This window comes from Buceros rhinoceros, unplaced genomic scaffold, assembly GCF_000710305.1.
Source record: "Buceros rhinoceros silvestris isolate BGI_N320 unplaced genomic scaffold, ASM71030v1 scaffold31000, whole genome shotgun sequence".
Classification (NCBI taxonomy): Eukaryota; Metazoa; Chordata; class Aves; order Bucerotiformes; family Bucerotidae; genus Buceros; species Buceros rhinoceros.
In genome coordinates this window covers 34,471-45,780 of record NW_010388391.1, presented here as the reverse complement: position 1 = coordinate 45,780, position 11,310 = coordinate 34,471, and the positions used below count along the sequence as shown (strand labels likewise).

General features: G+C 47.6%; 1 protein-coding gene across 1 annotated transcript in view; it reads left to right on the top strand.

Annotated features, from left to right (window-relative positions):
• CLIP2 (CAP-GLY domain containing linker protein 2) overlaps positions 1-11,310 on the top strand; it is a 52,146-nt gene that overhangs the window by 22,146 nt on the left and 18,690 nt on the right. The window contains exons 3-6 of the mRNA XM_010145774.1: positions 6,637-6,761; positions 8,323-8,536; positions 9,423-9,620; positions 10,780-10,883. Coding sequence (XP_010144076.1) covers positions 6,637-6,761; positions 8,323-8,536; positions 9,423-9,620; positions 10,780-10,883 — 641 coding nt within the window. The remainder of the gene's footprint in view (positions 1-6,636; positions 6,762-8,322; positions 8,537-9,422; positions 9,621-10,779; positions 10,884-11,310) is intronic.

Below are 11,310 nucleotides of genomic sequence, written 5' to 3'. Positions count from 1 at the left end.
GAATGCCCAACGTACAGAAACATCAGGAATTGTTTGCATGCAGTTGTAGAGGTCCAGGAGAAGAACAGATAATGACAACAAGGAGAAGCAATTTGCTGTTCTGGTTCAGTCACATGCTTGGCTTGGCAGATGGCTCTTTTTTAGTAATGGAGTTGTCAGTTAATCATGTTTGGTGTTTGAATGTGTAAACAACAATTGTGGGTTAACCTGAGTTGCCTCAAATTCCCTGAGTAAATCTTTGCTCTTGTCATCTGCGGATTGGTGCAGTTTTAGTTGTCTTTATTACTCTGCCTGTGCTTTTCTGAAAGACTTTCTTTTTATTTGAGAGTGGCTTTTAGGCAGATGGGATCCACCAAAGGCTTTTCGAGTGAGGAAGGACACGTGTGTTGTGTAATTGCTCAGGGAATGGAGCACAAGGCTGCAGGGGTCCCTGCCAGGTCTGTGAGACGGACACCTGGCTGTTCTGTGTTCCGGTTGTTTCTGCTAGTGGTTTTCTTTAACTTCAGTGAAGTCCATTATAGCTTGAAGACGTTTTTGTTTCTGAGTGACTTTGTTCTGAGGCCCTCTCTGACTCTCTAGCAGTTGCAAAAAGGGACTTTCAGCTTCCCATTAGAAACTTTCCGTTAGAAGAATTAGATAACATTTGCCTTTGGCACTTTCTAACTCCAGACTTTTTCCCAGAGATACAAAAATTGCATTAAAGAGATGAAAAACCCACCCTGATGTTGTACAATGCATCTCTTGAAGTCTGGCAAATGAATATGGAGCAATTAACCTTTGCTTTAGTAAGAACGGAGCTTCCCCAAGTACAATAATCGCTGGAGTGCTGCTGTTAGTGCGAGGCTGGCTTGTTGCCTTTCTTCGGGGGTGGAAAGGGATGGAAACAGAGCAATGGAGCAGTTGAGCATTTTCTGCTTGGGAGGAGTCTCTGCTGTGTGATTTGCCTAAGAAAATGTATTTTACCTGCTTTGGAGGGAGGCTTTCTCAGAAGCTGAACTCATTCCACCCTAGATGTGGTTGCTTTGTCAAGAAGAGTGGGAAGGAGATGGCTGTTATTCTAAATAAAAAATAATAATAAAAAAATGTCTCTTGGTAGAGGTATTCTGCACTTCTGCCATCCCTCTGTCTCCTAACTGGGATTGCACTCTTCAGTTCTGAAGCGCAGTAATAAACAAGACTATTCAAGGGCCGAGTTCTGTCCCAGTGACTGATGGATTCTGCTGCTCTGGAGTGTTGCCCCAGATACCCTTCAGATGGATTCTAGGCTTGTGATTTTGCTAGGTGGCCAAAACCAGTATAGGTGCTGGAATAGCAGAAGCAGCTCTAGCAGGGAGACTCCAGTGGAGCGGTGCCTCGGCTGACGGACAGGCAGCACTGCCGCTGTGGGCTGGTGGGAATAGACTTTGGGCTCCCCCCTCAGTGTGTGATTTTAATAATTCTCTGCCTCAGAGTGTTTTTGCCTGTGGTGTGTTGCAACTAATCATGTTCTCTTCTTTAGCATCCCCTCCGTGTGCCCCCAACCCTGCCCTGCCACCTGAAGCTGCAGAAAGCCTTTACCCACCTGGGTGAAGGATGACTCCTGTTAAAGGCTCCCCAGCAAGGAGAACTGCAGCCTGAGCCCTGGTCCTTGGGCAGACACAGCTACTTGCTGTGCTGCTGCCAGCTCGCTTTGAGCTATTTCAGGTGCCCAAGACTGAAGCCTTGCTGCTGCGAAGGCACGTGAGGTGTTACGAAGAAAGGATTTGTGCTCTCGATTTTCCCAGTTAACTGTCAGAGCTCTCCCAGCTTGCTGGCATCTTAGAGGTGCAGCAGTGCTCCTGTGTGGGCTTTACAGATGAGCAGGGGTTCATCACAAGACTGATTTCTTTATTGCCAGCCAGGCAGTAAAGAACGAAGGATCCTCTTCTGTAGTTCCACCAAAGCAGTATTTTTAGGGATGGAGGGAGGGAGTTTTTACTATTTCGTTGCCTGCTTTCAGCTCAGTCCGTAAGGAGACGAGCAAGTGCTGTGTCGTGACTGGAGAGCGTAGCGGTATGGCAGAGCCCATCACCTTGCACAGGAGCGTGGGAATGATGGGCCTCCATTCCTGTAGAGGGTTGCGACGGGCAGTGGGAAGCGCAGTCTTGCAGTTCTTTGCAGGGTTCAAGAGACAGGAAAACATCCATGTCTCCCAGTCCAAGCTCTTTCCTCCCCATGTAAGAGTGTTGTCTGTGAGTGGTGTGAAATACAATGTGACTGTTGTTGTCACAGGAGTGAGTCTTCCTTGTCACTGCAGTGAAACTAAGAGGAAATAAACAGCCCAAAGAAACCTCCCTGCCCTGCTGCCACATTAACCCTTTGAAGCTTTCTGTGCATGCACACACCCTCGTAACCATTTGTTTGGGCAGAAGCGTTGGCCAGTCCTTGTCTTCTGTGTGCCATAGCTGTCATTAAATAGGAGCTGTAAGCGGCCTGTGGTTTAGCAAACTGTATGATTAACATGGGTGGGTTTTGTATTGGAGACAACCTCAGGAGAGGATGCTGTAATTCTCAGCTTTCTTCTTACGCCACGTCCCTAGGACAGTATTTTCTTGCTGGTGCCTGAAAGATAAACGTGCAGAAATGTCTTGCATCAGCAGTGCTGTCAGACTCATCCCTGCGCAATGCTGAATTGTGGCTGGAGGGGGGAAGGCACAAAGATAAGTGGTTAGATTAAAAGAAACTGTAAAAATTCCTGTAACTTCACAGAGGGAGGACTGGCCTGTCATTCCTGGCTGCCTCTTTCTCTCCGCACCCTAAAAGCCAGTTCTGGCATTCACAGATAGCATAGTGAGTATCTGGTCAGGTGAAACTGCAGGTGGTCGGATGCCACCTGAAGTAGGTTGTGTTTACAGACAAATGTGACCACAAGCCAGATCCCTGCCTCGCCACCAGCTTGCTGAACACTGTCCCTGGCTGTCAGCAGGGTCCACTCTTACCTCAGGTAGAAACGGGCTCCTTGTCTGGGCCGATGAAGGAGAGGATCCGAGGGCAGGGATGCCTGGGAAAGGATCTGAGGGCGGTTACATGCTGGATACAGCCTGCAGCTCAGACTGGAGCAAACAGGCGTCTGTGGCCATCGCTGACCTCTGAACTGTGTGTGACATGGTGGGGAGCAGTCCCTGTTGGCCTGAGTGACACTTATCATTTCATTTTTCTTTTGTTTCTTTGTGTTGGAGTGTATTATGAGCAGTGCATTGCCCTGGTTGAGGACAGCTGTTAAGAGATTCGTGCTGCGAGCAAGACACTGCTGTGGGGCGAGCAGGGAGGAAAAGAGCAAACGCAGGCTGGAGGGAGCCTGACGAGCAGCAGCCAGAGTGAGATATGGCCTGGTGCTAATTTAGTAAATTGTTTAAATGATATATTAGCAGCTCTGATGAAGACAGTGTCTGGAAGGATTAGCATCATTGTCTTTTCAGCCCTGGGATACTGGTCTGCATCCAACTTTGTCATTTTTGATGAGAAAACCATAGGAAAACATGATGTCAGTGACACTACAGTTAGCAGGCAGGGCACGTGGATGTCCTTCTGTGAGTGCAGGTTGCTTTCCTGACTCACCAGTTAGGACACAGACCTGTTGAATATTCCTGGCTTCACTGTCTTGTGAAGGTCAAGCCCAAGATTGTCTCTTGAGACTATTAGAGACCTCACTGAGGAAAGGCCACTTCAGGAAGATGATCTTTATTCAAAGGCATGAAAAAGGCGTGAGAGCTGAGGCAGAGAACTTCACTCTGGAGCTGAACCTCCCAAGAGATCAGAGGTGGAGATCAGGTAGACCTCCACGAGCTTGTTTAAATTTAATCATAAGTGTTTTTACCTGAAACAAAGAAACTTAGAACATTGATAACAAAATACCCTCCGAACCAAAAAAATCCTGTATCACTATGTCAGTATAGTTTCTTGGGTTGTGGAGCTTCAGGAAAGAGCTCGTTTCAGCTGCTTTTTGTGTGGTTTTGTTTGGTTGCCTTTTTCCAAAACAACTATAGCTAAAACCAATAACATTTTACATATGGTAAAATCCCGTTCTCTTGGATGTGAATTAATCTCAGTAGCCGTTTGGGGAAGGTAATTGTTAAAGGCTTCTCAAAAAACCTGTGGGAGTTTTCAATTTTGAATAAAGCTTGTCAACAATAAAAGCCTGGCATGGCTGAGCTGCCAGGGTGTAGCTGGGCTCGCTGGCAGCTCTGTTAACTCTCTGCTGGCTCGTGCTTTAGGAAAGAGACACGTCGCTCTGTCCAGTTTGTCTTTACTTAACTCCAGACACTTGGCAAGTCGAAGGTGCAGTTGTGGCCATGGTTCATGTGCCAGGCTGAGAGATGCAGCCAAGTTCTGCAGAGGAACTGGTGGCTGGGCGTGGCGGTGGCGGTGCTCAGGGGATGGTAATCCTCCGGTCTCTAGTGGGATGATGCAGTCGTGGCAACGCAGCAGGAGCCATCCATGTTCAGCTGTCTTTCATGCCTGGATTGCGGAGCATGGTACCAGAGCTAGGCATGGGCTGAAGCGGCGGCTGTGAGCTACTGTGAGTTGTGCTGTGCCATTGCCAACACCCTCTCTGGTTCTCACAGGCTGCCTTTTATCCTCCTTCCAAGGTGATATCTCTGATTTATTGAAGGGTTTGACAGAAACAAACGCTTCTGTTCTGATAAGGCTGTTCTGTGTGCTGCCAGCTGGCTTCTTCCAAAGCACATCACTTACTGGAGCAGCATTAGCAGATTATCAGGCCTGAATAAATCTGCTTGTCTGAGTTGGATGAATTTTCTAGGCTGTCCATCCCCCAGAGTTTCTCTGTGCCTGCCTAAAGAGGGGAAGCTCAACAAGAGGGTTGAGCACTGGCGTGTGTGACTGGTCTGTGGGGATTGTGTGGCTTGGTAAAGGATGTATGGCTCAGTACCTGTGATTGATACTCAGAAATAAAATTGAGGGAGCTTACCAGCAATAGTAAGCTCCTATAAATGACATTAAGGTGAAATACAACTATACTGAGTTCAACTTGCAGATAAAGAAATGCATTAGAGTGACACTAAATCATTGCATTAATATTAAGAGGCTCAATCTGTGTAAACTCAAATTGAAGAGGTTCTACTGTTTGACTGTGAGTGATAAAGAATTGTTCTGCAACTGCTCAAATGTGAAACTTGCCAAGTACGTAATGTTGAAATTTGAATTGTCTTTTTACTCCTGGACACAGACCAGAAATCTTTCTTGAGATACTTTTCCTGCTGGCAAATATTTTCCTCCTTCCTGTAGCCAAGAGAACAACATCGACAAAGGTTTTTCCATGAGCAGCGCTTTAAATCCCCAGCGAGAGAAGTTCCAGAGCACTAACTCAGGCTGTGGGCTGCAGCCCAGCCTCGCAGGGCTTGAGGTAGGACCAAGACTTCAGAGCTGTGTCCTCCAGTCCGTTCAGGGACAGTGATATTTAGGCTGGGAAAACTTTTTCCTTTCCATAAGCAATTTTCAGATTTTGTAAGAATTTAGAATTGGTAAATCTGTAATATTCCTACCCCAGAATACTCAGTCTGGAGATTTCTGCATTTGACTATCATAGTTTTCTGTAGGATACTTATCTGTTGATACTTAAGTAAAATTTAACATTAAGAATATCAATAACTACCAGTCATTCGAGATAAAACTGCAAATTAAATTTTAAACTTTTTTTATGCTTTCTTCCTTGAACCTAGGGTTTGGCAAAGATAGGCTAAAAAGGGTTTAAATCATGTGCTGATCTACTTGAAGTATGAACCTTTAGAACCACCCGCCTCCTTTGCCATCTTCGTTTTCTCAGCACACGTGTCTAAGGAGGATCTTCCAGTGCAGAGGCAGCTGCTGCTTGGTGAGATGTGCTCTCCTGGCAGTGATCAAAACACAGCTCCATACACTCCCGACTCACACTCTCCCAGAGCTTACTCAGCACGCTGAGAGCTTTAAGTGTACATATAGGAACAAAAGGTGTGATTTATTCTTATTTCTCCATGGAGGGGAAAAAAATCTGTGGTGGTGGGAGCCCGGCAGTGAGATGAGACCCTTTGCCATGCAGCACAGCAGTGCCAGGAGCTGGTGCAGGGTGTGTGGGTAGAAGCAGGGCTGAGTTTGTTTTGAGAGGTTTACTGGGAGGGTTGATGGCTGTGTCCTAGCAAACCCCACGAGGGGACAAGCTGAACAGTGACAAGTGCCTTCCCAGTATTGCTCAGAACTGCCAGCTGGAAGAGCACGGGACTGAAAGCCCGTGAGTGCAGCCCTTGATTCTTTCCAGAAGGCAGGTATAAGCTGCGCCTGGAGGACTTGAACTCCTTCCTGGCCTCACACATAATGTTGTACAATTAGTTGATGCCTTGAAATATGTTTTCTTTGTATTTGTTCTGACATCTTCTAGGCAGACAGGTCCAAAAATGGAAGTTTGTTGACTTGTAGATACTGTAGTAACTTGTCGACTGTAGTGGAGAGAGACCTTTAGTGCTAGCAGAACTGGATACGAAAACTGTCTGTTCTGGTTTCATTCGATGTGAAGCAGAAAACACTGATGTCTTCCCTCCTCCTCTCCATGACTGTCCCAACTTCAGTTCCCTTGTGGCAGCGCCAGTGCTGCCTTCTCTAACCTCCACGTCTTATCTCCAACAGGTTGGTGGGACAAAGACAGGAGTTGTGCGCTATGTGGGAGAGACGGACTTTGCCAAAGGAGAGTGGTGTGGTGTGGAGCTGGATGAGCCCCTGGGGAAGAACGACGGGGCGGTTGCTGGTACAAGGTACTGTGCACTCTTAAAGCCAGCCTGGAGCATGTAGAGTCCTACAGCCCTCCTAGGGTGGCTGGGGACCAAGTGCCGTTTGGACCTGGGCAGAAGAGTTAGGGCTGTGTTTGGTTGGACATGGTGGGTTGGGAGGAACAGTCCTTTAGTCTTTTAGGCTTTGGGATAGTTTTGCAGGGAGATCAATAGAAACCTCATCACTGGAGCATTTTCAAGCAGGATCAGATAACATCTGTGAATAAGTAACCTGAGTGGCTTCAGGAAAGAGGAGAGAGTAGGGAGAGGGGATAACTTATAGTGGGATTTACTTTTTGCTAGAAGTGGATTTTGTGATTGTATTCGTACTGCTTCCTACCACGTGTTCCCTTCATAAACTTTCTTCTTGCACTGTATCTGTAATCAACTGCCAGAACTAGAGAAGATAAAGACTTGACTCTCTTTTATCCCTCAGCTTCATGTTATTTGTTCTGTTCTTCCTGGGTACAAATTTCTAGGGGTCTGAGAGAACAATTGGTGGTCATTGTCTGTCCTTGTACTAATTCTGTGCTGTGACAGCTGTCTGCTGACTGATCTCAGGTGCCTCTGACTTCATAGGCACCTCCAAATTTTTTTTTCTCCAAAAAAGTGTTGTTAGTGTCTATAAAACTAGTCAGGGGCGTCTCGCAGGCTTGCTGCGAAGCTGTTTCTGTTCACATGGAAGTTAGGTAAGGGAATGACCACCAGCATCTCTTAATCTGGTTTGACTTGTGGCAGTGCAGCTGGCCAGCAACAGATAAACCCTGGCTGAGCTGGTCAGCCCAAGCTCTGAAGGGGTTTCTAGGGTTTGACACTGTGGGTTTTGGCTCATTTGTATTCTGAAAAAGGGCCCCAGAGAGACACAATCATTGGGCTCACTGGAACTGTAGGGGAGAGGCTACACTGTAATTACCTGATCCTCCCTTTTTGATGCTCACTTCTTTCTAAGTCTGTTTGCACGGGAGCCAGTTTCTCTTCCTCTGCCACCCAGAGGAGATGGCACACACTGGAGTTTGCTGTAATGGTATTTTTAGTTTCAAATGTAGGAGCTGCCATTTTCCTCTTCTATTTCAAGAGGAAAAATTTCTACCCTATAGAGAAACTTTATACTGAGCTGTGTGATTCAGATCTTTTTATTCGACAGGCTTTACTACATGACTCTCTTCCAAAGCAGGGTAGAGAACACACATAGGGGAGGCTGGTTTGCAGGGAAGGGGTGTCTGTGCTCTTGCTGTGTTTATGTACTGGGATCTTAGTGCTATCCAGGGTACCAGATGGATCTTTCCTGGCATCTCATCAAAGTGTGCAGCAACTAGAGCGTGGCAATTATCTCAGGTTTCCCTGCTTAAGCCCCACAAGTGAAAACACAGATTGCCACTACTCTGAGTGGCTGGAAAGGAGAATAATCCAACCAGAATGTCACAGCAAAGTCCCAGGAGATGAGCTGCAGGCTGGGGTTGTGTGTTGCTTAGCAATGCCATTCTGCAGGGTTTGGGTGAGGTGGATGCTCTGCCACTTCTGACTCGGTGCGTCTCCTGTGTTACAGGTATTTTCAGTGCCCTCCCAAGTTTGGCCTCTTTGCTCCCATCCACAAGGTGATCCGGATTGGGTTCCCATCAACCAGCCCTGCCAAGGCAAAGAAGAGTAAACGAATGGCCATGGGGGTGTCTGCCTTAACCCACAGCCCCAGCAGCTCCTCCATCAGCTCTGTCAGCTCCGTGGCATCGTCTGTTGGGGGCAGGCCCAGCCGCAGTGGGCTGGTAAGTGGCTCTGTCCATGGGCTGTGCAGCCTCAATCCACTTCTGCTGTGAAACAGCACTACGAAGTGGAAGGGTTGGGGTTTTGTTCCTGCAGCTGCTCCTTCACCTTCAGTGACTGGAGTGTGGAATATTACCCGCCTTACAACAGGACTCCCTCCATGGACACAAGAACGGTAACAGACACAGAGCAATTGTGACCATTGAAGAGCCTGAACTGCTATTTGCAATGGGACAGATCTCAGCTGCACTGTCAGGAGCAGGTTTTCTATAGGACCCCTGCAGAAAAATGCTCCTGCAGTGACTGGGTCTCACTGGAGAGGGGTGATGCTGCCCTGGATCACATGCCTTGTGCTTTGGCAGGTACTCAAGAAGGCGGACACCAGAGCAGGCAGCAATATTATTAAAAGCTCTGGCTCTGCCACAATGTGTGTGCTGCAGAGCACCTGCAGTCGTCTTGGCTGGGGATGAGGGTGCAGTATCCATTACTGGGAGCTGATCCAAGCAGCCCATACCAGTCTCCAGTTGGGATCAGCCCTCCCAGCTGTTTGGGACTATACCAGTGCGAGTCATGAATAAAATGTATTTGAGAAGGTAGATGATACAGTACATGATCATTCCTGACCCAGTTCCTACCCCACGTCCTGTCCTTTGGGAAATGGTCCTTTCGTAAGCAGTGCGGGAGAGCTGTCGAGCTTGTGAGCAGCGTCCAGATGTTTTGCAGACTTGTTAACCCCACATGTAGGGTCCAGAGCTGGAACTGCAGCTTGTACAGCCTAAAAAATGATCTGTAGATGAGTTGCACTCCAGAGTGAACAGGGCGCTTCAAGGTGTTCCAAACTGGGTAGGACATAGCTTTACCTTCGTCTCTTTTTAACTCTTTTTCCAGCTAACAGAGACCTCTTCTCGATATGCCCGAAAAATCTCTGGCACCACAGCTCTCCAGGAGGCACTGAAGGAGAAGCAGCAGCACATTGAACAGCTACTGGCAGAGCGTGACCTGGAGCGGGCTGAGGTTGCTAAAGCCACCAGCCACATCTGTGAGGTGGAGAAGGAGATTGCCATCATGAAGGCCCAACATGAGCAGGTAGGAGGTGGTGTGGCTTTATCACTAGGCCTCAAATATCTCGCACACCCTTCAAGTTTCAGATCATAACCTTGCCCCTGTGTAGCTTCTTGACGTGGAACGTGGGCTCTGAATTTCTCCTTTCATGTGGAGACAGCTTCCTGCGTGGTGGGTCAAGCTCAGGCTCTCTCCACTCCTGCTGGTGTCACATTGGTGCTTTCTCTACCCTAAGCTAGGAGCAGAAAAAGGGCTGTGCCAGGGGAAAAAAAAAAGTTGACAGTATTTTTGTCTGGCGGATCAATACATTTGAATCCTGAAATGCAAGTGAAGGGCAAACTCCTTCCCCTCAGCCACCCAATCCGGCCTTGGCTGCGACTGCATTGCAGTGGTTTTTGGTGCTATCAGGCGCTGCTGAGAACGTCAGCCCAGTTCATGTGGCACTGCTTTCCTGCCAGAGGGGATGTTTTTATCACGTTAATAAAGTCAAGAGATCTTTAACGAGAACAGGCCAATCACACCTGCTTTTTTTTGGCGCAAGCCTTCGAACAAACGCTGATTTAATCACTCAAATGCTTAAAGAGAGGAGTTGTGTTTGTGCCGTTTGTTGGCATGTGGCTCTTCAGTAACTGCTGTTGTCCTAAATTCCTTGCTCATGTTTATAAACCCCAGTCAGCTACTAGGGAGCAGGGTCAGCACTGTGTTATCTTTGTGTGGTGGGACGCACCTGCCTGTCAGAAGTGCAGGAGAAATGGGCAAATCCACTGCAAGCTGACATCTGCCTTCTGTAAAGTATTTCCAGTAACTACCAGTAACGCAATAACGGAAGTCTGAAGCATCTCTCCTCCTTCATGACCAGAGCGGAATTGCACCTGGTAACCTCAGACCAGATTTTCCAAACTGGTCAGGTTTCGAGTTCTTAACTGGAGGTGGCTTCTCCAAAGGGCTCAAGGCAGAGAGGCACTCAGGCATGGATCAAATTTACAGCTGCTGGAGACTTAGGCAGCAATTTTTTTTCTTTTGGATACCTACCTACTGAACTCGTGGGAAAATCTACCTTATTCCTGTAGCATTCTCTGAAATGGACCATCCAAACCTTCTGTTTCCTCCTTATCCTTTTATAAACAACTCTGTTCTTCAAACATTGTTAACTTCTGTGGCCCGGGCTCTTCTTTTGCTGCAGTATGTCGCAGAGGCAGAAGGAAACCTCCAGCGAGCACGAGCCTTGGTGGATGGGATGCAGAAGGAGAAGATTGAGCTGCTAAACCAGCTGGAAGAGGAGAAGAGGTAAAGCAGGAGTAGACGGGTCTGGAGCAGGAGAAGTCATGGGGGAGATGAGACTCTTACTGAGAACTGGATCTAAGGAGAAGGAAATGACTGGGAAAGACATCTTGGATGTCTTCCTGTACTTCAGTTATGATGTTTTTGACTCTGCTGCCACTGAGGGCTGCCTGCATATAGGGCAGGGATGTGCTGCTTCAGGTAATGGAAGTTTAGAACAATTCTGCTGCAGTTTCGTATCTGATGTGACTCTTGTATAGGCTTGGGTGTGGAATTACTCAGTGAAGGTGGGATTAACTCACGGCAGGGGTGTGGACAGTGACAAAGCCTTGCCTTCAGATGTTCTTGGCTAAGGATACAGTGTAAAATAGCAATATTGGATAATAAACAGAACTGGGCCAATTGGGCCATCCCAGATCCCTGACCTTTCCCT